General features: G+C 38.0%; 1 protein-coding gene across 1 annotated transcript; it reads left to right on the forward strand.

Moving 5' to 3' along the window:
- Positions 1-6321: 6321 nt before the first annotated feature.
- LOC110724155 (ATP-dependent DNA helicase SRS2-like protein At4g25120) lies at positions 6322-27914 on the forward strand. The gene is made up of 13 exons (XM_021903545.1): positions 6322-7885; positions 8007-8216; positions 8416-8454; positions 11151-11222; positions 11329-11415; positions 11493-11549; positions 13983-14179; positions 14401-14494; positions 15797-15847; positions 18086-18148; positions 18286-18345; positions 25243-25305; positions 25969-27914. Exons 1-11 carry the CDS (start codon positions 7745-7747, stop codon positions 18316-18318), a joined length of 1044 nt encoding a protein of 347 aa, XP_021759237.1. The 5' UTR covers positions 6322-7744; the 3' UTR covers positions 18319-18345; positions 25243-25305; positions 25969-27914.
- Positions 27915-27955: the final 41 nt, after the last annotated feature.

Below are 27955 nucleotides of genomic sequence, written 5' to 3' on the forward strand. Positions count from 1 at the left end.
GGTTTTGAAACAATGGATTCGTTGTTGGTTTCCATGGTAAATGATGTCGCCTAAGCGTTTCCGGTCGCCGGAAACAACCTGGCTCTGATACCAAGATAAAAGGTAAGCACTGATTTTGGGTTTTAATTTTTGTGTGTTATATTCCGGTTCACGTTTTACAACAATATATACTGAGTCACTTGCCTTAATAGCATATAGCCACCCTATAATCACTCCTGAAAATTCGGGAATGATTTGATACACTCAGGCTAAGTATGGAAGGTAAAAATTACAAGAATATTACAGAATGTTCTAACATATTCTAACAACGACTTCTTAATTCACTTTTATTAATTCAAAAGAGCCCATGATAATTTGTTAATCGATTCTAATTTTCGTATCAATTCATAATTAGCAGTTGATTGGATACAAGAGAGTAAGGGATAGCTCAAGTGGGTAAAGCTTCCCTCCCAGTTTAAGGAATTCTCACCCCCGCCTAGTATTTAAGTCGAGATATTAAAGTAAGAGGTTATGTCTCTCGTTTATAATTGTGATTGGGGTCGGATGTATTTTATTTTGTGATACCGAGCAACATGAATGATGATGAATAGCATGATAGGGAAAATACTATGAATTGGTTGAGATTATAGGAAGCTTTTACTTTGCTATTTGTTTTCATTTAGTCCGTGTGGCATTGCAGTCCGAGCGTGCTGTATTTGTGATTTTTTGTTCCTGAGAAGAATGGTACTATATACTTGTATGTGATAGTTGCCAGTGTAATGTGTATCAGTGTATATATCATTTGAATTTTTGCACTTGTTGTAGGACTACAACTAAACTTGGTAGTAGCTGTTGGACTTGGGTTCCTAAGACTGAGAGAGTTCCACTGAGGGAGTTGCAGAAACCTTTGGAGTCTTTATCTGCATCAAGGGTATCCAACCAAAGTGACAACAAATATGTTGTGATATCTTCGCAGTGCATAGTTTTGCAGATAGGTTATTGGATAGTTCGACATATGAGAGCAATGGATGCTCCAGGGATGAGAGTCTATCTACTCCAATCAATGCACAAGTGCAACAATCTAAATCCTTTAATATAAATCACTGCTCACCAGTTTCCAGTGTTCTTGATGAAGAATTTGACTCGTCAATTTTTGAAGAAATCGATATATTGCTTGATGGGACTCATGGGGGTTCAGCTAAACAATCTGAGAGGGAAGTAGATACCAGACAGGATCATATGCCAAAAACTGAACCTGATGATGGGAACCACTCCAATACGAGGACCTTCTTTCATACTGAGATTGATAATTTACATGATATTCAAGGTGATGTTTCATCACCTCTCATGGGGAAAGTAAACATAACACTATCAAAAGAGTGTTCAGGCATGCCAGAATCTTATTCTAAGTATTTGGAGTCACTTAATGAGGATCAACTGGATGCTGCTTCTACTATTGCCTCAACCCCATTGATGGTTGTAGCTGGTCCAGGAAGTGGAAAGGTCAGCCACAATCTTCTACTTTTTACATCTTCAAAGTTATTAATTCTCTTTAGGTGTTCTTTCTTGCAGTTATGCTGATAAAACACTATTATGTCTTATCCTATACATATTATATACTCCTTTTTAATTAGGTGACTATTATAAGTCTGAAGTATGAGGAGTTTTGATGTTTAAGCTACAACGATGAAATGTTTGAACTGTTATGTACCACAGATGAATAATTGATTGTCTATTCATCCCAAAAAAAAAAAAAAGAAAAAAGTCAGTTACTTTTAACTATATCATTCCTTGAGTAATGGCCATGTGGATCCAAAAGGACCAAAACTGTAGTGTGTTAGTGTCTAATCACCTACATTTAATAGCTCTACTTTTAAAATTGAACTATATGTTTGTATGAAATAGACAGAGAATATGATAATGTTTTGTTGGCTCTTTGCAAATGGTCTGGTACTTGGTTTTAAAAAGCGCGCCTCGGGCTCGCCTTGCTCCCAGGCTCTGGGAAATGGGCTTTAGCTAGGCGAGGCTCAGTCACCTACGGGAGCGCGCCTTGTGCTCCTCAAAGCGCCTTTGGTGAGGTGCGCCTTTGGCCTCAAGGAAAATAACTAAGATTTAAGTTACTACCTCCGTTACATGTTATGTGCAACGATTTGACATAAAGCAGAGAGGAAAAATGTCTAATCGTTGCACATAACCTGTAACGGAGGTAATATAAATTGAAGAATGATGGACATTTTTTCAAATTCAGACAACCTTAGCTTTACATATATCATTATTTAATTTATTATGAATCTTTTTAATTGGTATTAAGCACAATCAAAGTAAAAAATAATTTGAAATAAATATATAAATACACGCGCCTTGCATACAAAAGGTGTGGCCTTTGCCTTGCGCCTCACGCCTTGGCTGCAAGGACCATTTGCACCTTGGTGCGCCTTGCGCCTTTTAAACTAAAGTCTGGTACTAACCTGATAAAGTAGAGGTTGTAGTTTTGATGATCTCTTTTATCTTCGCCATGTCGGAAGAAAAGTTTCCTATTGTTCAATGTATTCTCGCCTATCATGTAATGTCTTGAAATGATACTCCCATAACTATTATCCTTTGTTGTCTTTAAACTTTATTGATTTCGTTCTTTTAGAATAGGTTCCTTCAAATCCTCTTCCATCAAAGGTTAGGACTATAGAATGTGGGAAGTGTAGTTTTGCATCCATGTTAGCTACACCACCTACACGCTTTGTGTTTACAAATTACTAGTAATTTTTTTTCCGGTTGTTATGTATCAGACATCACCTTTTTCCTATGTGTGTGCATGTGTGTGTGTGTGTGCGCATGTATTTCTGTATCTTAGTGTGAATTGATTGTAAAAAAGGTGATGCTGTGAATTAGCTATGGTTCTCTGTAAATTTATCTTCCAATTTACTTCAGACAGAAATTGAATTGACACTTGTCAAATTTTCTAGTGCAGTCCATATTCAGTTTTAATGGGGCAGACATATCTGGATTTGACTCATTTCGAAAAGATTTCCCCTGCCACAAAGAGGTTTGCCTTGCAATTTTGAATTTGTCTCATGTAGAGTGCATCTGCAGATAAGATTATAACTTCTACAAGATTTATTTATGTTTCTGTTTCTCATCTTGGGATATACCTTACATAAGTATGCTGCTTTTACTTCAGGTACGGCTAAAGAAAAACTATCGATCTACGCGTTGTATCGTTGATGCTGCTGCTTCTTTAATTCGGCATAGCGTAAAGCGAAGTCAATTGAAACAAGCATTTACGGATAATTCTTCTGGTTCTAAGGTAAATTATTCACCTAATCACATTTAACATGGGCACGGTGTAGCCATTGCTTCACATCCTTTCTCTTTCTCTCTCTCTCTCTCTCTCTCTCTCTCTCTCTCTCTCTGTTTAAACCCCTGAGGGTTTTCTTCTTTTCAGATAACATTAAAGGAGTGTTACACTGAGAGTGCACAATGTGCATATGTCGTTGATAAAATACTGGAAACCGTGTCAAATTCCTCAGAAACTAATTGTTCGTTTGGCAATATTGCAATTCTTTACAGGAGGCAGGTTACGTTTATGCTATCCATAAATTTTACTTATTTCACTATCTGCTTCGTTATCTATTGAGAAGCCTAACCCCATAAATTATCATAGGTGTCAGGCAGAGTTTTCCAAGCAACCTTCCGTGATAGGAAAATTCCTTTTAATGTCCATGGTGTGGCCTTCTACAGAAAAAAGGTTCAACAAATTTATATATTAAATTACAATTATCTTGGATGCTATCTTTTCTCCTTTGATTAATGTTGGAATTTACGACCTAAATGATATGGAAACATTGATGCCATCTTGAATATAAGTATTTTGGCCTCATGGATGTAAGAGTTGGGTTGTTGATGAGAAGGATAAAATAAAAGCTAACACCTTTCCATGGTAGTTTTAGTGACACTATAATTGCTTGAACTCAACATAAGAAGCATGTCCCTATCATGCTGATGTCAGCATGGTATGACTTGAATTTTAATATGAACTCAGTTTATAGGTCAAATTTTAGAGAAAGAAACCAAATCAAACTTGATTCCTTTATCACACAAAGTTAATTTGAACCTCATTCCATTTATCTTATGAAAATGTGCACCAACTTGACTCGACATGTTCACTATTACAACTTTGACCGTTGGTTTAATTTTTCGAAGCAAACACCCTCCCTATCCTTTGAGTGTCATGGGTCAATTCACATTGGAATATGGAGAAACTTCTAGAACGTGGGATCTTAATTGATCTGGTGTGTCTTAGATTTTCATTATGGGTGGTTTAAGTTATGTTCCCCCCCATTGTTATAATTTTCGTTATCAACGGTGGTGATTTTAGGTTTTGATTGTGATTTGGTGGTGTTTACTTGGGTGACTGTGAGTAGTTTGAAGGGAAATAAGAGAAGGTTTGCTATTTGTGGTAAGGAGGAAGGTGGTAACAAAGGCTAGGCAGTGGTGGCTAAGTAGACTAAGGTGGGGGTGATGGTAGGGTGTGGCTAAGGAGAGGGGTAAGTAGGATAATGGTGGGTAAGGGTATATGTATGTCTTTTTCCTTTATCTTTCACCTCACCTTTATATACCTGCTATAGAATTGCACCAAGAGGAAGTATTTTTCTTTAGTAAAACTCAAGGGGTATTCTCATGGTGGTCTTGTAGGTTTGTGTTTTAGTTTTGGTAGACAATTTCATATTATTCTATATATTTTTGAATTTAACTATCATTGCTGGTTGTGTTTATGACTTTACGTGTTATGAACCTTAAAAACGTATATGTGGTGCTTTTAAAAACACCACTGTTGATTTAAAAAAGTCATGATGTGTTTTTGAGAAATTCATTGGAGTATGGTTTTTATGACACTCCAATGGTGCTCCTTTGGTCTTCATTTTGCTCCTATATTTTAGAAATTTATTTCTCCCTAAAAGAAAGAAGGGAGGAAAAACAGAATATTGCGTGTGTGTAGAGCTCTTGTAGAGTTGTAGTAGCACATCCTTGTTTTTTGTAGATGAGAAGATAAGTTAGGTGAGAAAAGATCGACAATGTCAGGGTCACAAAAGGCAGTTAATGCCATTAATCAACTCTTTGTAGAGGGTTCTTATAGATGGGGACTAAATTTCTAATATACTTCCTCCATTCTAAAAAAGTTGGCGTATTCCTTTTGGGAAATTTCTTTTTAGTTAACAAGTTTCCATTTAAGGGAAGTTTTATATGTTAAAATGTCAATTTTACCCTCATTGATTTTACTAACTCTTCTTCTCTGCCTCCATTATAGACCTGTAGCTACCAGTTCTCCTCATTTTATCATGATGTTGATCTTTCCCTCTCCATCTTCACCCTACGCAACTGCTACCACCGCAGTCACCTAAAATTTGACAATAACCAACACTTTAGCTGTTCCCCAACGATTACGTGACTCCCATTCATCGTTTCTTATCTCTTAAGTCTTAAAAAATAAGCAGCCTACTTTAGTGGCTAAAATCTTGAAAGATGTGAAGGATTTGTGAAAATTTATAGGTTGGAGTTCATCAACTTGCGACAAGTTTCATTATTTGAGCCTTCACATTAACTCGTGTTGCTGCTCTCATCTTCCTAAAATCTTTCTCTAGCATCTATGGAGCTTTTTCGAAAGGAGATTTAGAAATCCTAGCCACTCAAGATGACGGTAAAGAGGGAGTGGCTGGGTGGTGACTTAGGTGAAGGTGGGATTAGGGTAGCTAAGGATTAGATGACAGTAGGGCGATGCTGTTGATGGTTTTGTTACCTTGCCAAGTTGATTAATGAAGGTGAACGGTTGGTGAAGGGTACTTTTGTCATAACTTTTTCACATATTTTGCCTAAATATGTGTGCCAAATCGTAATGTGTCTACTAATTTGAAACAGAGGAAGTATTTGCTTATATTAGAAATGTTCAAATTGATTTGATCACTTTATTTGCGTTTATTTATGGTTAAGTTGTTTTTATTTTGCGATGTTAGATTTTAAGAAACTTCATATTAGGTGAATTGAACATAGCCTCACTTATACTTCACATAAATTTTGCCAAACTCACTTTACTATCTTTACCTTCTTACCCCCACCATATTTAGACTTTTCTACACTCCTTTACTCTACCTACTCTTTTTTATTACACATACACCACCCCTTTTTAACTCCAGTTATCTTATTTTTGTAATTATTTCTTTCACCTACTCACATTTTTAGAAGTATTTAGAGTAAAGCTTTGAGTAAATGAGTGGAACTAAAAAAGGAGGTAGTGTTACCTTATTGATTAAATCTTGAAGAATACACTAATTAAAAACCCTTAATTTCAAATTTTAAATCATTTTAATCTTAATCTTTAAGTTTTATACATTCACGGCTGTTTCCTTTTGCACTAGAAGTTAATGTGAGCCATTAATAATAAATAATAGGAAAATGGTTTTTACTAATCCTAGCTTTAGTCGATTTTCTTTACATAATTTCTACTTTTGATAATTTTGGAATAATCCCAACTTTAAGGTGAATTTACTTTTAGGTTAATATTTTTTAATAAAATATTATGCCACATTTCGAATGTTAATTGGTAAAAATATTAAATACAAAAAAGAAATTAAAAAAAAAAAGCTACCCACCACCACAACCCTTCCCTACTCCCTCTCTTGTCCCACCAAAAACCACCACTCTTCCCCCAAAACTACCCTCAACCCCACCCCCACCCCCTTGGCTGGTGGTTCGACCCCACCCTACCCTTGTCGACGAATTCCCCACCCATAATTTTGTCGCCCAGTGAATCTAAAACAAATCCCACCACCCCTTATTTTGAGCACAATTTAGCGAAAATCTAGAAAACCCACACCAACCCTCCTAAAAAACACTTAAAACCCCCCACCCCCGGTTTTAGCTTCGGGGTGAACTAAGGGTTTAGTTTTTGGGGTTGAGTTACGGGGTGGTTTGAGGGGCGGCAACTGGTTAAGGGTCGGAGGGGCGACAGGGGTGGGTTGGGGGAATGGGAAATGGCTAGGGAGGGGTGGCTGTCGGCGGTGGAGCTGGGGTGAGGGTGGTTTTAATTTTTAATTTTTTGATTCTTTTGATTTTCTTCAAGTTTTATTTTGATTCTTTTGATTTTCTTCAAGTTGTATAAACATGGAGTGTTTTACTTCATTGAAGTTGCCCTTCTTCCATGTCAATACATCCACATTTTGTTTTTATCTTTTCAATTTCATTGAACTTATTATGCACCTGTAAAGTTTTTATCTTAGGAATTACTTGCAAAATTGTGAAAACAATTATGCATAGCAATAGCTTGAAGAGCTCTCCTTACATATCCTAGCATGTTGAATAGATACAAATGAGAATTTCACCAATTTTAGGCATAACCACAAATATATTCTTTGTAATACGAGCTTTTGTTAGTCTAATGAGAGAAGAATTTAAGATCTTGTGACTTGCATTGCTTTATTGATATGTAATAACTCCGTTCTGTATTAATTGCATCAATTGGGTTGGGCACAAAGATTAAGAAATCGAAAAAGGGTAGGCCCACCATATAGGTGGCCCAACCTTGTGGCCCAACTTTACTCTTGTGATTAGATGAAAAAAAGAAGAGAGAGAGTCAAATAAACTAGGGCAAGGTCTAACTTTAGGTCTGAAATGCTTCCCATTAGAGGATTGTTACTATTAATGTGAATCTTCCATAAAGGCAATTGTTGTTATAAATAACGGAGGAAATATTATGTGTATTGACATGTAATTATGTATGAAAAAAATATTTCCAATCCTCACCCTATTTGCTTATTGCTCTGATATTTTATTGTCACAGAAATACCTTCTTGAACAGCGGGCAGTAATTAGTGTTGATGGAGGGAAACTACTGAATGAAGACAATGATCTCAGATCTGTAAGCGTGTGCTTTATAAGGATCAGTGAAACACATTGCATTTTAAACAGCAAACCTCTTTATTCTTTGAAAATAGGTTTCCAATATTAATTGCTGATTGTGTTTGTCTGCCATTTTGCAGGTGCTTCAATACTTACTAGATGATGTGAATGATTTTTTATCATCACAATCTGTTCCAAGAAAAACTGTACTGGATGATATTGTGGAAAACAAAGGTTGTATTCATGTACTTCAGGCTTTTGTGGACTATATATCTGAAAGGGAGAAGGAAAATTTTCGCTCAAGGAGACGAGATAATCTAGATTCAGTCACATTGACTACCATTCATCAGGTTATTTCCATGATTTAATGTTGTGAAAAGCACTCTGTTCTCACACCGCCATTGGTGACAAAAGATGCAGATAAAAAAGAAGAATTTAGTTTGCATAGTCTGCTATCACCTGCTATATGTTTTGTGATTTGGTTCCATAGTGGTATATTGTGAAAACAGGAATATCTTACACATTATTTTATCCTTGTGTATTTTGCAGTCAAAAGGCTTGGAATGGGACATTGTGTTCATAGTCAAGGTAAGTTAATATGTATATTTTGGCATAATCACCTACGGAGTGAGTGGTTGTATGTGCCTTCATTAAAAAGAATGTCTATGTTAGATTATGAGTCTAGTCAGTTTCTTAGTATAGAATTTTGTCATTTGCAAAAGGTTATGCATATTATAGATTCACTTATGGTTTTGGAGCCCATCTATTAATTAAATTCTCTTTCCATTTTTTATAAGTGCTTTACTTTCCTAAATCAGCCGTTTTTATTCAAGTGCATCACTTCCCCCCTTTTTTTCTTCATATCTCTCTCTCTCCTTCGCATCACTAACCTATAAAGGTCATCAAGGGTTATCCATGTATTAGCTGATCCTTCACAAGGGTAATCCGCAATGTCCAGCAATGAGGATTATTTCCTCCTTTGCTCCAAACTAGTCTAGCATGGGTGCAACACACTAGTTGCTCGGATGCTTATTGCAGTCCTCTATATTCAAAGAGGTTCCCATGGTTCGATCGAGAAGGACGAGAACTATGACATTGAGATAGTCATGGTACAAACAACCATGTGCCTAGCCGTTTGGGACTTGTGTTGCTTCACTTAGCTTGCTTCCCATGCGAAGCTAAGCATGCAAAGTTAAACGCTTATGCTATAAGGTTCCATCGGGAAGGGTTTATTACCCTTTATCAGTACAATAACTTAGACATCCCCACCAAGCGCTTCAAGAATTGTGCGTAAATCCCAGTTCCAACTAGGGGTGTTCAGATCCGGGTACCCGAATTACCCAAAAATGCGGGTACTCGGATCTTCGGGTAGTTGAAAAATTCGGGTACCCTAAAATGCGGGTACTTGGATCTTCGGGTAGTTGAAAAACGGCATATGTCCCGACCTGATATCATTAACCTAGACTAAACATAAATCCACAAAAGATATCCTCAAACTTCAAGGGGCAAAGAAGCCAAACTGAGGTTTCAGACGAGCATACTTTGGGGTAGTCGGGTAGTATTAAGGCGATGGAAGTCATGGAACCACCATGTTTCCCTCATAATTACTGAATGATAACCTTTCCAACTAGTCAGGTCAATCAAACATGAACATGTCCCCAGCAACATCAGCTCCTTCATCCTCGGAGTCGGAGAGGTCAATCACTTCCACAACCTTGGTTGTTACCGTGATTACATTGATTTCCTTTGCCAACTCCCTTGTCCTCTTGAGTGGCACCTCACTATCCCTCACCATCCCTGTTCACCTAAGACTCCTTGAGGCAACCACCTGCATTAGAAACGTTAGTATGGGTGCTTTAGGCATTAGATTGGACAAAATGCTCCACTCCCACCCTTAGGGAAGGGACGTGTGAGATAAAGTTGCTCATCCTATACCCTATTGTACCACTTATCCATTGCTTCGACTTGTCAATCATCCATCTTGAACATCTCGTCAGCCTTAACTTGGTTCCACCACGAGGTCTAAGGGTCCTTAGGGTTGAACCAAGTTTCCCACAGTTCTCCTTGACAAGCGACTTTAAGTGGTTAAGAAACAACCAAGGATCATCGGAGTACATCACCTCACTAGCAAGATCCCCTAGGCCTCGTCAACTTAGTAGGGGAAGCCCTACTAAGTTGGCAGTTGGAACTGGGCGGCCCAATCCTTAAAGCGCTTGGTGGGGATGTCGAAGGAATTGTGCTGATATAAGGTAATAAACCCTTCCTGATGGTACCCAACAGCACAAGTGTTTGACTTTGGATGCTTAGCTCCGCATGGGGAGCAAGCTAAGTAAGGCAACACAAGTCTCATATGGCTGGGCACATTGTAGTTTGATACCATGACTATCTGAGTGTCATAGTTCTCAATTGAACTATGGAAACCTCTTGAGCTGGAAATTTGGTTGCTTCAAGCTTAACATTTGGTGCTAGCAAGTGTAACACTTTTTTTTTTAATTTTTTTTTATTTTAATAAATTAGTAAATTAATCAAGTCAAAACCATTATGTAATAATGATAAAAGTGAAAGTGTAACACTTGATAAAACATGAACGGAATATTAATTTTTTTTTATTCCCAACAAACTCCACTAATACAATGGTTTATTACATTTAAATCACCATACTAAAACTATTTCCCGGTCAAACTGATGCACAACAACACCACCTACAAAGCCTCAGTCCCAAGAAAAACCAATGCACTGAATTGGGGAAAAAAAAAAAAAAAACCCAAAGGGAGTGCGAAATAAACTGATTCACTGATATTTCAAGAGACATGTACCTACAATCATCAAGCCCACATAACCTGGTGCTCTCCTGAATTTGACCATGATCTCAACAACAGAATAGTGTTCAATTGAAGTCCAAGGAAGTTTTTTCATATGTTTTTGAAGTGACGAGCTATTAAATTGTAAAATCTTTAATTTTTGTGTTCTGTAAGCCTCAATATCATTAACAAGCATAAGTTGACATTTCTTAGATAATGTTATTGGCTTATTACACTGGACTATATAGAAAATTGTTTTATTTTCTACTTGAGCTGGAAATTTGGCTGCTTCAAGCTTAACTATATTAACAGCTAGTTTTGCTGGATATTAAGGCTTCCGATCAATAGTTTGGCTCAACTGTTTAATTTAAAGTTTCTGTTAGTTCTTTGTTCTGCAAAATGTATTATATCTTGTATTTTTCCAAATATAGATATGCATGCTATTTCTTGGAAAAGTCAGTAAATAAGTCTAATCTGCACCAGGCAAATGATTCGGAGATTCCACTGTTACATGAGCATAATGGTGTTGCTACGGAACATGGAAATTCTCTTGAGGTGGGCACCCTTGTACTTTGAAGTTTTTGCAATGCTTATTGCCATGAATCAGTTGAGAACTATAAAATCCTAACTTGTAAGGTTCTGCTTGATCTGCAAATTGCAGGAAGAACGGCGTCTATTGTATGTGGCTATGACTCGTGCTCGAAAAAAGCTTTTTATGTTATATGTGACAATGGACTCAAACTGGCAGGTCATTATTTAGAAAAGTGCATTCTTTCTTTGGAGTTTCATACTCCCAGATTTTGACAACATTGAATTTAACTTCAGGTGCTTCATCCTTCTCGTTTTTTTCAAGAGATTCCAACGCATCTACTGGAGGTTCAGGTATATCAGTGTTTATTTCTGTGCTAGAGACAGATATGGAATGCTATATTAGTTCCTGCTGTTAGCTTTTTACTATATCTAGTACCTCTGGTGGCTTGTGTGTTTGAAGGATGACAATATTACCTATGCTTAGCCTTCTAATGTGAGAGTTGTAAATACGTAGTACTACCTCCGTCCCCGAAAGAACGACCCATTTGCCCTAATTTTAGTCCCAAAAAGAATGACCCATTTGCATTAAATCCCCACCAATTTGCAATAATATTTGTGCAAAATTAGCTTCCACATATAAAATTTTGTTTCTCTATCTACTTTTATTACTTTGTCTCTCTACTTTTTTACAAATCCCATGTAAATTTATCTTTCCAATATACTTTTACTTCTTTTTACTAACTTTCTACCCACGAAATCAACCCAAATGGGTCGTTCTTTCGGGGACGGAGGGAGTAATACATTAGCAATGGTCTCTAATTCCACAGTCTTTTATACTTTTCTCCCCTTTTTTATTTTATTTTTCGTTTTTCTTTTGTTGTAGTTACTACCCTGTCCATCTGATGTTTCAATTACTCAATTAGCGCAGCCCTTACAAAAGTATTATTATGTGGATACCTTCATTTCACCAAATTCCCATATTATGTTGTCTGTTTTGTTAATGATTTGATGCACGGTTCAGTTGAAACAGTAACTTAAAAAAATGCTGGGTAGTTTTGGCATGGGTATAAAAGGTGCAAACTCATGCTGACACACTTATATCCCTGCCTTTTAAAAAGTATGAGGTAACTCTTATGAATAGTGCTCAGACAATAATACCCTTTAAAGTATTTATTTAATTGCCCCCATTAACATTAAGTAGCTACTTTTTAAACTCTTACGTATAGTGTGCGAACATTTATACCCCTACATCCCAAAAAATATTTGTTTACATATTTTCCCTCATTAATACTTCTAACAACTAAAGGTTCGTTTGGCATTGATGTGGTTTTCTGTTTTTTGGTTTTTTGTTTGTTAAAAGTATATGATATATTTCCCATAATGAATCAAAAATTATATAAACTTATTAAAATCATAATAATTTTGAAAACTGACAACAAAAAAGTGAAAACACCTTTTTCTTGTTTCCTGTTTTTGGTTTTTGGTTTTCAAAAAAACAGGAAATTGAAAACAAAAAATGATGCCAAACAAGCCCTAAATTTGTGATGTAAAACTAAACCGAAAGACCTTTCCGATATTGCTAGCTATGGCTCACGCATCGCGCACGTTAGCCACCCCTAGTATTTTAAAAGTTTTTAAACAGTCAAATTAGTCATTTTTATGAGATAGCAGGAGAGGGAGTCTATGTTATATAATTGTTTTTCGCTTCTTGATATGATTTCGTAATATGTGATATGATGGAAATTAGAATCAGGAACAGCTTTTCTGCTAAGCTGTAGAAGTTCTTAGTAGTGCCAACCCTTAAGAATAAATTGAGATACCAAGGCTTTTGTTTGTGCAGCAGATTTACCTTAAAAATTGTATAACTAGTATCATGGTGCTTTCTTGTATAAAATCTATAAACTGTGTGTCTTTTCCTCTGTGAGCATAGTTATTTGCTGTCCACCTATAGGATTTGGATGCCGCCTAGGAATTTTATTTATTTATTTATTTAGTCATCGGTATGGGCATCACAAAGGGAAGGGCTTACCACTTCTGTTTGATCATCCTAAGATGATCATTTCATGGCTATTGAGAACTAATCAAATCAGATGGTTCTTTTTTTGCAATCTTTCTGACTTGCTCCTATGGAACCAAGACCGGAACGATTGAAAAAATAAGTCATTCGCAACCACTGATGAAGGATTCCTCGAAAAGTTAAGGATAAGTAATCTTTTTTAGAAGTCAAACAGATTCGGTCTTATACGTAGACTACGAAGGTAATCAAAAAAGAAAGAAGAACTCATCTTCTTTTTATTTTTTTTTATCACTTAGGAGCCGAAGGGTCTGTGTTCAATTATTAAACTCTGCTACCTGTAGGAAAGCTTCCTTTTAATTTGTCCAAAGTGTAGTGTCAAGTGTTAAAGGTCCATACCCATTTATGAGTATCAAATATTAAATAATAATCTGACATGGGTAATTAAGGTGAAAGGAAGTGTCAGAGTAACTTGGCACACATCCATGGCTGCATGCCATGTGAACTAGAATAAACCAAAAACGTAAAGTCTAATTTATTCTAATTTATTAATCAGCTCGACAATGTGACAGCTCTTAGAAAATAGAATAAGAAACAGTCAATAGCCGGTAACAAAGGCAAATTGTAATCACCAACAGGAACACAGTATATATCTCGGTTTATGTTTAAGCTTCTTGAACCTTACTATACTACTTCCGTGTTTCCAGTAAATTTTGCTTTATTGGAGATACAAAACTCAGAAGCTGCATGCAATGTTTCTGTTTTTGCAGGCAGACTTCAATTTATCTGTAAATAAAGAACTATCTGTCAAAATCGAGTCTGAAGCTATGGAGCCATGCGAAGCTGTAATAGGAAATGATTCTCCTAGCTGCAAGATAGATAAAGCATCGGAAAATTTAAGAAATATAGAAGCCTCAGAAGATTTGATAAACATAGAAGCATTAAGTGGAAACAGTTTCTTGAAAAAGTAATTTCCCAATGGCACTTTTATGTCCCTTTTTCTATATCAGACGGTTTCTTATGACGATTCATGTTAGCTGACCCCAAATCATTTTGGGACTAAGGCTTTGTTATTGTTGTTGTTGTGGTAATTGTTCATTTTATAATGGTGCATTTGATGTCTTAGGTTTTATTATTATTATTATTGAATTTATCTTTGTAATCTATTCTAATATTACTTGTTTACAGGTTCAATGTTGAAGACCGAGCACTGGTTTCACGAATATTTCATCAATGGGCCAAGAAAAAGGCTTTTCAAGATCCTAAGAGGCTACTTGACAAGGTAATGTTTTAAAACAAAGAATATTACTTTTTGGTCTCTAGATATGACATCGACTAATTATAGCTCATCAAGGATAACAATCCTTGATACTTTGATAGTACACTAGGATGATTCAAGGTCCAAATTATAAATTGGAACTAACTTGTGGGCTGTTTTCAAACATCATTGTGCAATGAAAGGATCTGTTATTTCTGTTGCGTTTCTAGTTTGTTTAGGTGTTTTACCTCTATTTTCCCATTTATCATTACCCATTTATTGAAAATGTTTCCTTCCCAACTTTGCATAAATGCTGGATTTAGTTTAGGGTTTGTTGTTGTCATAGGATGTGCAATTTGTTGAGGTAAAAATACTATAAAAAGCAGGGAAAATGGAAAATGTATGCATCCTTGTCAGCATCAATTTTGATTAAAAATGCGATATGTAATTTCATACTGTCTTTGCTATAGTGGTTTGGTGTTGGAAATCACTATGGAATAAATAATTTAGCTTGCCTAGTAAGATGCATTATATATGTGGATTCGGAATAAGTTCTGATGTGTGCACATGACATGCCATGTCGACTTTTGGGATAGAACCTTGCAAATTCATCAACCTGTTATATTCAATATATTTATTGATTTTATATGAGATGCCAATTTATAGAATAGCATTGATAAACTTTGTAAAATGAACATCCACATTTTTTTTGTTGATGAATAATTTTGATGATAAAATAATTACATTTGCACCTTGAAGATATTTGTAGGTTGGAAAAGATAGGCTAATACTAGGGAAGTTTCATCCAGCACAATATATAAGCCTTTAATTTTGTACTTTGTACTCCTATACTTTAAGTTTCTCGTAATTTTTTTTATTTATTTTTATTTTTCTTATTTATTTGGACTAGATTGTGTTGTTTTTATATACACAGTGATTTTTTTAAATAACCTAGTTCTTGAAGTTATGTATGCCCTTAGTCTCCAAATAAAAGTCCCATTTCTCCCAAAAAAACCATTGTCTCTTAATGTCCCATTTCATCTTTTTATTTATTTATTTATTTTTCTTTTGTTTTCGTTTTTGACCAACCAAATCCCACTATCTTTTTTTTTCTATACACTGTTAATCAATCTAACACCATTATCTTCCTTTCATCTTCACTAAACCCCACTATCTTATATTATTTAGTCACTTTCCTAAAAAACTTGTGTTACATACAAACGAGGCTTTTATTTTGGGACAACGTATTACATTTAATTTTTCTTCATTGAAAGTTGATATGCTAGCCTCAATGTTTATTGACTTAAGGTTTTTCATTGCTTGTAGGTGAACTTTGTTATCAATGAACGTTTGAATATCAAGAAAGGAAATAACAAGGTATGCTGATCATATAATCTTCTCATTCATGTAACCATCCTGAGATTGCCTTACTTTTCTTTCCCTTAAATTAAATTTCTATTCTAGCATTGTGGAGTGGCTTTTTTTTTTTTTTTTTTTTTTGTTTGTATCTAGTTATGGGCCTTGTGACTATTTAGAATTGGAGAATTAGGAAGCACCTATCACTGGGTAGTGAAGTTTAATGGCATCCAAGATGGAAAATGGGATTTCACTTTATTGAAGATAGAAATATATGCCAGGTTGTAATGTGTATAAACTAATGGAAAATTTGCCTTTTGCTACTACTAAAATGCACCACTTTGATTTTTGCTACCCATCTAAAATTTTGTTTTATTTTACTACTTCCCAAAACTTAAAAAAATTAGGTTTTTCTACCACTTAACAGTTCAGTTACTATTTGCGTTTGTGGGGTCTCACTTATTCCTCCTTGCTGCTATCACCTTAACCTCCATCCCACATATTTATTAACCTTCTCCACACCTTCACCCACACAAATCCACTAATAACTCCCTTGCTCCTTACGCACAGCCACCCCACAAACCTATAGCAGCATCACGTTGTAGCTCCCCCAACCAACTCTACATCGCACCACCTATTCAAACCAAGCAGCAGCCTAGCCACTGCAATCAGTGGTGCTGCCCCAATTCCAACCCCACAGCTCCTGCTCCTCCCGCACATCCTCAAAAACAGCACCACCCACATTGACCACGATCACCATCGCACCACATCTTATCGCTCAATCTCATTGCCGCCGGCAGCCATTAAACACCAACAATAATCGCCGAACCTCCAATATCAAGGAGCCACCAAGCCTTCATTTACAACTCAAACATCCATTGGGACTTGAAGCAGATGCTTCTTGTAATCAAGCGATCGCTCCACTATCATCGAATTGTTTCAATTCAAGGTTGCAATTCCTTTAATTAATCTAATGGTTGAGATTACTTGGTGCTTGGTGAGGATGTTGCCCATTGAATTGCGTGGTGGGGGTTGTCGGGGAGTAGGTGGTGTTGCCGGAGAATGGGTGGGAATTTGGGATGCTGTGAGATGGTTTGTGGAAAGAGAAGAAGAAGAAAATGGAAGGAGATAAATGAGTGGGCCCCACAAATGAAAATAGTAACAGAATTATTAAGTGGTAGCAAAACCTATATTTTTAGGTTTTGGTTGGTAGTAAATTAAAATAAAATTTTACTCCCTCCGTTTTTAAATACTTGCTCCATTTCTCAATGCGCGGAGTTTTAGAAGAAATTGGAGAAAATAATAAAATATGGAGGTAGTGGGGTTAGTTAAAGGTAAATTTGAGGAGAGGGAATCCAAAGGTAATAAAATATAATTATATTGGATCCCACTAGTTGAGAGAAATGAATTAAATACTATAAAAACTTGTCAAATAAGGAACAGATATTTAAAAACGGCCGAAAATAGAAAGTGGAGCAATTCTTTAAAAATGGAGGGAGCAGATGGTTACCAAAAATCAAAGTGGTGCATTTTATTGGTAGCAAAAGTCAAATTTTCCTAAACTAACTATGAGGAATAAATTTCAGTGGCCAATATCTACTTGTATTATCTTAAGTTTAGTATTCAATTAGGATGTCTTAGCTTTAATTTCTTGTGTGATTGGCCATAAGGGCTCCTATAATAATATTTAGGAAAGACACCCACTAGCTTGTACCAAACAAAATATTTGTTGTGTTTAGATAGCCATTTTTTGATTTATTTTTTAAAAATCTTTGTATAGGCTATGACTCATCATTATTCTTCATTGAATAATTATTGCATTAGTATTCTATTAATCTACGCACAGTCATTACCATAGTTGAAATTTTTTTTGACTCATTAAGTGATGACAATTGAATTTTGATGCAGCTTATGTATGTTGAGTGTTAGTGTACGTGGGTGTGCATGGTCATATTACGGCCTCAATTTACTGATTTTTTCTTATATATTTAAGTATCCTGTAATTCTCTATCCACAATTTCTTGTTTCTTCTTGTGCTATTTATCTTCTCAAAATTCTTGATCAATAGAAAAAAAAATTATATATCCTTGTGTGCATTACTTGCCTGGTTTCTTATCCTGAAGAAATTCTGTATTTCCTAGCTCTTTATTACCATATGACAACTGCATGCCTTACTTGAATTACATGGGTGTTTGACTATGAATTGATCCACTATTGTTGGCCTTGGGGATCTGACTTTAAGTTTATCACGTTTTACAGGATATTTTGGTTGCATTGAAGTCGTTCCTGAAATATGAGGAAGCATTTCAATTTGCTGACTATGTAAGCTCCTTTGTTTCTTTGTAGCTGGGTGGGGCTTCTGGAAGAGGAGCTAAGTTGTTTTTATTTATAAAGATCCATTCTTTGTTGCGTTTCTTTTTTTTTACGCCTTTTTTTCTCTCTACAATGCTTGATACTAGGTTATAAAGTGGGAGCAGATACCATCTGAGTAACGTGTGCATTTGACAAGGGAAAGACAGGTAGAGCTTTCTTGTTGTACCTTTTATATGAGAGAACCTTTTCTGCATTTTGATTTAATTAACTGTAGCAATCTTTTGATGCATTATGATGTGAACAAGGTTCCGTTATTGTGATAAATTGATCTAAACTGTAGATAACTACTAACCTAGATAGAGAATGATAATGACTAGCGGATTGAACAGTTCACAAAGGAAGTTTTTAACCAAGATATTGTTTTTTGTATCCATCAATTCATAATGTTTAGAATAATACTAATTTAGGACTTTTAGAAGAAACTATGTTAGATTAAGATTCATTTTGTTCTCGCATTGCCTTTCTACTGTACGTAATGCTTCATTTTGGGAATTCTAAGTCAAAGGGATTGATCTTTGTCAATGGAATTTTCAATTAAGGAATGTTTTGCAATGAAATTAGGTGAATTGACTTTTATCAATTATGGGTGATCCATAAGCTCTATTCTCTTTTAAATCTTTGTGAATATCATGTTTCTTGTAGCTTGTTGAATCCTAATTTTATTAATGTCTAGCTTTGAGTTCAAAAAATTGGTTTTTTGGGCATGTTTGGCAAAAAACTTATTGCAAAAAAGGACCTAAACCAATGTTCTTTGTTCTTAATGGTTTCGTGTGTAGATCTTACTATTCTTAAGTATGTTGGTTTAGATGTGTTGGTGGTTAAGAGGAAAACCGTAGCTAGTATGCATGGGGTCGCTTGGTGTTTAGATGACAATATAAATAAATTCTTTTGATCTCTAAGGAGTATCAGTTGATGTAGGGTTTCTCAGGGTCTCCTTCACACACCAACTTTTCACTGGATAAGATATATAAGACAAATAGAACAGGATGGATAAATAGGACCAGATCGCTTTTCTTGCTGTAGTTGTGAAATTTCGATGATTCATTTTCTTATCACTTGCTTTATTTCTCCTTTGTCTGTTGTCTGCCGACTTGCTGAAAAGAGAGAGAGAGAGAGGGGGGGGGAATTCATAACCTCATAGGCAGGCAAAGCCTGTGAAATTTTTTCTTGCAGTTGTGCAATGGATCGGGTTAACCCACCTAAACCACTCAAGGTTTATGAAAGAAGACACAAATTCACAAGCGGACAAGAGCAGTAGAGGTTAGCAGAAGACGGCAAAATAGGGGAATTTTCCTTAATTTTTATGTACAACCACTTGGCAGAGAATGACAGGTTTTTATGATTGCTAGGGTAACTTGGGAAAGGGGTGACTTTGTATTTAAATGGGAAGTAGGGTATTGTAGAAGGGTATGCTGATTTTAATGTTAATTCTAGTGTAGTAGTAGCCGTAGAATTTGCAAGATTCAATCTCTAGTTGTAGTCCTTGTAGCCTGTAAACTCTGTTCTACAATCAATCAAGAAAACCCAAGCTTTCCCCTCAATATTGTGTGTTACTGTTTTATTGCATAGTCTGCTTACCTAGTCTTCAGCAAGTGGTATCAGAGCACCGATCATGGTGACCCCGATGTTATCACAGCGAGATGACGCGACAGACGAGAAGCTAGGAGAGGTCGAATCCCGACTACAGACCAGGAAGGGAAGTTCGATTTACAGGAGGCTCATTTGAAAAGTATTGCTGAGAATATCGGGGTGCAAGGAGCTGCCATTGAGAAGGTTGTTCAGGCCGCGGTGGTGGCTGGAGTCGTGGAAGCTGAGAGGAAGCGGTACCGACTGGAAGAGAGGATCGACCGGTTCCAGATAGAGCATGAGAGGTTGGCCATGATTGAAAAAGAAAACAGTAAATAATTTCGTGAAGAAATGAAGAAGGCGGTGGTCGGAGGACAAGGGCCCAGGCCACCACAACAACCTCAGCCCATCTTCCAATCGATTGTCCAACTTGATAGCGAAGGCAGTCAAGCCCAAGGGGAGAACGAGATTCGTAACACCGTAAGGAACAACCGTGGGTGGCAAGGCGACGGTATGGGAGAGGAGGAACAGGTCGACCACCGCAATATTCCTGGCGGCGGCGGCGGTGGCAACCACTGGAAGCACCGAAAGCTTGAGATGCCGATCTTTGAAGGCAAAGATCCGGATAACTGGTTGTTTTAGGGCGGAGATTTTTTTGAGTTCTATCAATAGACCGAAAGAGAAAAACTTGAGGCTTCCATTGTGGCCATGGATGGCGCAGCCCTCAAGTGGCTTCAGTGGGAGAAGAAGTGGCGTCCGATTGAGGGGTGGTTGGATTTGAAGCAGCGGTTGTTGTATGAGTTTTGGCCATCTCACACCGGTTCATTGTACGAACCGGTGGAGCAAACCGAAACATTGGAGGAGTATAGACGGAAGTACATCGAATTGGCAGCACCATTGAAGGGAGTTCTCGAGTCTTTGATGCTGGGGCAATTTATAAATGGCCTTAAGGATGAAGTGAAAACGGAGCTCCGGATGCTCAACCCCTTCAATCTAGAAGGGGCAATGGAGCTAGTTGGGCGGATCGAGGAAAAAAATCGGGTTTGTCAAGGTTTGGGCAAGGGTCCTTCAAGAGTGGGCCACAAGTGAGTCTAGCCCAACATGTGAATGTTGTGGCCAAGGTCCAGTAAAAGTAATGGGGCCGGGCTAGTGCAGACATATGGAGTTCCCATTCACTCCAATTCCACTAAATCGTGGGTTAAACCCACTGAATCCCATGCGTCAGTCAATATGGGTGGCTCAACTGGGTTTTCACAAGGTCGAAACTCGAACATCACGAGACGACTCACAGAAGCCGAAATGCAAGAAAAGAGAGCAAAGAACCTATGCTTTCAGTGTGACGAGAATTGGAGTGTGGGGCACAGGTGTAAGCGAAAGGAGTTTAGCGTCTTCTTGGTGGCCGGCGAGGAAGAACCACAGGAAGAGGAGGTGGAAGAAGGGGGCGAAGAATCGGTGGAAGTTTCCTTGTGCTCAGTGATTAGGATTTCCAACCCCAAAACAATGAAATTGAGAGGGGAGATAGCCGGAAAATCTGTGGTGATAATGATCGACCCCGGAGCGACGTATAACTTCATTTCAGCCAAGTTAGTGTCGGAAGTGGCGGTGCCGATTGCTAGAGGCAGTGAATTCAGCGTGGCTTTGGGTAATGGCGAGTAAGGGAGTGAAATTGAAGCTCGATGGTGGAGTGTCCGTAGTGGACGAGTTCTTACCTCTGGAATTGGGGAATGCTGACATTATACTCGGGGTGCAGTGGTTAGAAAAACTCGGAGCGGTCACGACAAATTGGAAAACCCATATCATGAAATTTTGAGTAAGAGGGCTGCCGGTCACTCTTACCGGAGATCCTGCACTCGAAAAGACCCAAATTACCTTGAAAGCCATGATCCGTAGCTAAAAGGAGAAACAAGGGGTGTGGGTGGAGTCAGGTAGATGGGGTAAAGGAGGAAGAAGCAGCAGGGCCTCAACCTCCCATATTTTTGGCAGACTTGTTAAAGCAATTCCAGGGGGTCTTTGAGATGCCAGTGAGCCTTCCCCCACCTAGAGCCCGCGAGCACTCCATCGTGCTTAAGACAGGAAGTGACCCAGTTAGTGTCCGACCTTATAGGTACCCTCAGATACAAAAGGATGAGATTGAGAAATTAATCCTTGAGATGCTACAAGCTGGAATATCCGGCCAAAGACGAGTCCCTACTCTAGCCCGGTGATCCTTGTGAAGAAGAAGGATGGAAGTTGGCGTTTTTGTGTTGATTATAGGGCGCTAAACAAGGAGACGGTGCTAGATAAATTTCCTATTCCGGTCATCGACGAGCTACTTGATAAGCTTCATGGCGCTAAGTGGTTCTCGAAGTTGGATTTGAAATCCGGCTATCACCAAATAAGGGTGAAACCGGAGGATGTCCATAAGACGGTCTTTAGCACCCACGAGGGCCACTACGAGTTCCTCGTGATGCCTTTTGGGCTAACCAATGCCTCGACAACGTTCCAATCCCTTATGAATGAAGTTTTTAAAACCTTATTTGAGGAGATTTGTGTTAGTGTTCTTCGATGACATTCTTATGTATAGTAAGGAGGAAGGTGAACACAAGGAGCATGTGAGGGTGGTCTTGGAATTATTGGAGAAGCATAAATTGTATGCTAATTGGAAGAAATGTGAGTTCGGAAGAGAAGAGGTGGCTTAATTGGGACACGTAATTTCGAAGGAAGGGATAGCCATGGATATGGAGAAGGTTAAGGCAATAGTAGAGTTGAAGGAGCCTAAGAACCTTCGGGAACTTAGGGGGTTCCTCAGTCTCACGGGGTACTACCGGAAGTTTATGCACCCGTATGCCCAAATTGTGGGGCCACTCACTGCCCAATTAATAAAAGACAGTTTCGGGTGGAGCACCGAAGTAGCCCATGCCTTTGCAGCTCTTAAAACAGCCATGACAACAGCCCCGGTTTTGCGAATGCCGGATTTTTATTTGGAGCTCGTTGTACAGACGGATGCATCCGGGTATGGTCTAGGGGCAGTGTTGATGCAACAAGGGCAGCCCATTGCTTATTTTAGTAAGCTTCTAGGAGTGACAAACCAAGCTAAATCGATTTATGAAAAAGAGTTGATGGCTATTAGCTTGTCGGTATTGAAATGGCGACACTATGTGCTTGGGAGACATTTTGCAATTAGAACCGATCAACAAAGTTTGTGGTTTCTCACCCAACAACGTGAGGTTGGAGGGGAGTATCAAAAGTGGATGAGAAAGTTGATGGGGATGGACTTCGAGATTCAATACAAACCCGGGCCATCTAATAAGGTGGCGGATGCCCTGTCTCGGAAGGATAGTATTGAAGTACAATTTGGGTCCCTAATTTCAACTCAAGTAGTGGAGTGGGATGAGTTGGAGAAGGAAATTTCTGAGGATCCTTGGTTAAGTGAGCTGCGGGAATCACTAGCAGCCAATGTCAGTGGGCAGAAAGGCTTCTCCTTAGAGGGGAATCGAGTTTTGTTCAAGGGTCGGGTTGTTCTGCCCAAGGGGCCGAGGTTTGTTCCTGTTTTGCTACATGAGTACTATGATACCCCAGCTGGGGGGCATGAAGGGGAGGTAAAGACATATTTGAAGTTGGCAGCCGAATGGTTTTGGCCGGGAATGCGAAAGAAAGTAGGGGAATATGTGCGGCAGTGTGAGATATGTCAAAGAGGGAAGACCTCGCAGCAGGGCATGGCTGGGTTGTTACAGCCCTTGGCAGTTCCGGAGGCTATTTGGGAGGAGATAACCATGGACTTCATTGAAGGATTGCCTCTTTCGAAAGAGGTGGATTCTATTTTGGTTGTGGTAGACCGGCTGTCCAAGTAGTCATTTTATTGGCCTCAAGCATCCTTTTACAGCCTTGAAGGTGGCTGACATATTCGTGAAAGAGGTAGTTAAGTTGCATGGGTTTCCGCTATCCATTGTCTCTGATCGGGACAAGGTCTTCATGAGTAATTTCTGGAAGGAACTCTTCCGTCTTCGGGGGACACATCTCTAAAGGAGTACTTCATACCATCCTCAAACGGATGGACAAACAGAGGTCGTGAACAAATGCTTGGAAACTTATCTCCGTTGTTTTGTCACTAATCAGCCTAAGTCTTGGGCTCAATGGCTGCTGTGGGCTGAGTTCTCTTATAACACCTCCCCGCACACCGCAACCAAGATGACCCTATTCAAGGTTGTGTATGGGCGTGACCCTCCAAGACTCTGGAGGCTTGGAAAGCAGGTTACAGCAGTGGAAAATTTGGAAGAGAGCTTAAGGGAGCGTGATCTGATTTTAGATGAGTTGAAGATGAACTTCAACCGTGCCCAACAGCTCATGAAAGAGACAGCAGACAACAAGAGAAGGGATGTGCAGTTTGAGGTTGGGGATAAGGTATTTCTGAAGTTGCAGCCGTACAGGCAGAAATCTTTGGCCAAACGCCCCTTTGAGAAGTTGGCATCCCGCTATTATGGACCGTTTGAGATACTCCAAAGGGTGGGGAAGGTAGCATATCGCCTTGACATCCCTGAAGAGCAAAGTCCATCCAGTTTTCCATGTGTCCCAACTGAAAAAGGCTGTGGGGTACCTGCCAGTACTACCCACTCTCCCTAGCCAGCTGACTGCTGAACTGGAGCTGATTGTGGAACCTGAAGAGGTTCTAGAGGTGAGACAGAAGGGGGTGTCAGTTGAGCCAACAGTGGAGGTTTTGGTGAAGTGGAAGGGTATGCCAAATTTTGAGGCCACTTGGAAGAAATTTGAAGCCATTGATCAGCGTTTTCCTCACTTCCACCTTGAGGACAAGGTGAAGCTCTGTGGGGGGGTATTGCAATGGATCGGGTTAACCCACCTAAACCACTCAAAGTTTATGAAAGAAGACACGAATTCATAAGCGGACAGGAGCAGTAGAGGTTAGCAGAAGAAGACAAAAGAGGGGAATTTTCCTTAATTTCTGTGTACAGCCACTTGGCAGAGAATGACAGGCTTTTGTGATTGCTAGGGTAACTTGGGAAAGGGGTGACTTGGTATTTAAATGGGAAGTAGGGTATTGTAGAAGGGTATGCTGATTTTGATGTTAATCCTAGTGTAATAGTAGCCGTAGTGTTTGCAAGATTCAATCTTTAGCTGTTGTCCTTGTAGCTGTAGACTCTGTAAACTCTGTTCTTCAATCAATCAAGAAAACCCAAGCTTTCCCCTCAATATTGTGTGTTACTGTTTTATTACATAGCTTGCTTACCTAGTCTACAGCAAGTTGCTTCTTTAGTTTTTAAGCTATCGTCTACTTTTGTTTTAGACTTAGCACTGAGAGTAATAGAGGATTACATGCTCCCCTTGCTTCACAAGCTCTTGATCTTTTGTGTCATCTTGTTTGGATATCTGAATCCCAGTGAGATATCTGGTTCTCTTGGGTTTTGTTGTATTCATTGTGCTTAGTTCTGCATCTTTTATTTTATAATTCCATCCTTTTCATTGATTTGTCCATTATTAAACAGGAACATTTCCAAAAACAGCGGATGGAGACTGCAATGGGTTCATCATCCCCAACTTCTAAGCAGGTAAAAAATTATTGTATTGACGCATTAGTTAGCTGTATAATGACATATACACCTCTTAATATATTTAGAACTTGCCTCCCACATTTTTACTAGGGGCTGAAGTGTGAGCCAAATAACATCTCTACTATAGTTGGATAGAAATATAGCTTTTATCTGTCACGTGATGGGTATCATAGTAAAGATGTATTCTGCTCTTTTGGTCCTCCACCTTCTGATTGTTTTCTCAGTAGTCAGTAGCATACTTGATGCAATTCCAGCTTTAAAGTCGACATATATTGTTATATCAATGGATATGTAATTAATGTGCCAAGGGTAGTGCTTCTACTTTGGCAAGGAACACGTACTAAGCTTTGCCTAAGGCTGGAGACATGCCTTTCAGTAATTGATTGATTTTATTTGTCATGCAAGTATTTAAGCTGCTGTGAATACATGACACCATAAACGCTATTTTAAGGGAGACAAACGACATGGCTCACTTACCTTCTCGTACTAGAAGTAATATGTAATCTGCAAGTGCATCTTTGTTGATCCTAAACACTATTCTTGTACGTGTACTTGTACATTGTTTACTATGTCTCAATATTCTTTCTAATTTTAGATTTGTTAAATTATCTGTTTCCTTTGATTCTAAAATATTAATCATTTACTATAAAAATGTACCAGATTGGTTATCTGCGTAGCTTGGGCTGCACAATCGTCCCTGAATCAAAGCTGCATGCTTCTCGGTTAATAGAGCAATACAGAACTCTTTAGGGACTATGAAAATTCACTCATTTATTTACAGGTAAAAGTCCTAATCTTTGCAGCATTTACGTTGATTTTTTTTTTTTAATTAAATTGTTTTCTTTTAGTGCTAGGAAATTTAGCAAGAATTTTTTGTCATCTTTGATAATATATTTTTTGTTGTGAATTTGTATGGATAGCCAATTCATTCATGCCTGTTTCTTGAATGTATCTTTTTGACTGGGAACTTTTCAGAAAATAAATTTTGATGTTCGCTGATAGGGCCAAAATATACTAGAGTAGTATCCAAACTCTAAGTACTTTAGCAAAATCCATAATTAAGTGATATTAACATTAAGTACGATTTATCTATCTCCTGGCATCTGATTAACTATCACGTCGAGCTCATAAAACGAGTTTCTTGCTACTGAGATGTTGAACTTCCTGTAATTTGAAGTCATAGTATCCTGCATCAAGGTTACTTATGACTATGAGGCTATAATTCTGTTCAGAGCTTTCAAATTCTCCTTTGTAGAACTTCTTAGTCTCTACTATTGTGAGACATTTAATGACTAGTAAAACCTAGTTGGTATTAAAATATGTGCATTGGCTCCAAACAAAGTTCAATTGTATTGGGACTATAATTTTTTTATAGTACCCATGTCAGTGAATCTATGATCTTATGAAGCTTGAATATATTTGGGGATGTTTATTTATGTTAGTAACAAAGTACATGTGTTTTCTTAAAAATAAAAAATGAAAATAAAAAAATTACATGTGTTTCTGCTTGGAATGATTATTACCAATGAGGAAGTATAAGCCGCTACAAAGTGGGCAAAAAATCACTACCAAGTAAAGGTGATCATCCATAGCTTGACCCGCTAGCTCAATATGACCCGGCTTGAAAAAATTGTTGGTTTGGACAAGACTACAAAGAGTACACATGCGTTTTTAATTCGAAACCCGAGCCTAGCCCGAAAAAGGTCAAAAAGGCCATTTTGACCTGATAAACCCGATGCTATTTTGTTAGTTTAGACATAATTTTATGCATTTGCTACTAAGACTAAATTGTAGAAAGTTTTTTGGCTACTGTATCTCTAATAGAAATAAAAGAAATTCGTTAGTAAAGCTTTCCTCTTTGTCTTTTTTAAAACTCAAGTTTTTATAATATGTTGCTTCGTAGATGACTTTTACGAATAAAGGAAAAGACAGTCATGAAAGACATTTCGAAAATTCAAGGCAATGATATCAATGATCCAAAGGTCTTGTCAATGCCTACAAGGATGGTGAGTTTAACTGAGAGGCAATCTGACATGCTAACCCAAACTTTTCCATTCCAACAAAAGTGCGGGTTTGAGCAAGCCTAAAAAGTCAACCCGTCCATAATAGCCCGCTTTGGCCTAACAAGCCTGACTCTTTTTTGCGAGTTTGGGTATAATGGCCTAGCATGACCTGAATTTTGATCACTTTTAGTTCAACTGAGATGAGATGTGACAAGAAGATCCACATGAAAGTCAAATCCTCATGTGACTTAGAGATGGTCAACCAAGAAGTGACCTTGAAAATCGTTCCACTAATTGTTGAGGAGGAGTATATGATTTCAAATCTAATTGATAATTTCAAAGAAGATGTGAATGCTGAGAATAGGCGCAAAGGCTACACATCCACTTAGTGTATGTAGCCCCCACATACACCAGTGATGTGTCACAATTTCATTGGTTGCACATTTGACTCCCAAAAATACCCTAATATGAAATTTCATTTGAAATTTTAGATTCAAAATTCAAATTAACCAGGGACCCACTCTCCCTAACCACCCCACTCTCTCTCCTCTCTCATTTCAACCAGTTCCTTTTTTTTAGGGTCTAATTTTCTCTCTTCTCTCTCCTCTCCCCTCTCTCCTCCATTGTTCTTACTCTTCATGTTC

Source organism: Chenopodium quinoa, unplaced genomic scaffold (assembly GCF_001683475.1).
Source record: "Chenopodium quinoa cultivar QQ74 unplaced genomic scaffold, ASM168347v1, whole genome shotgun sequence".
Classification (NCBI taxonomy): domain Eukaryota; kingdom Viridiplantae; phylum Streptophyta; class Magnoliopsida; order Caryophyllales; family Amaranthaceae; genus Chenopodium; species Chenopodium quinoa.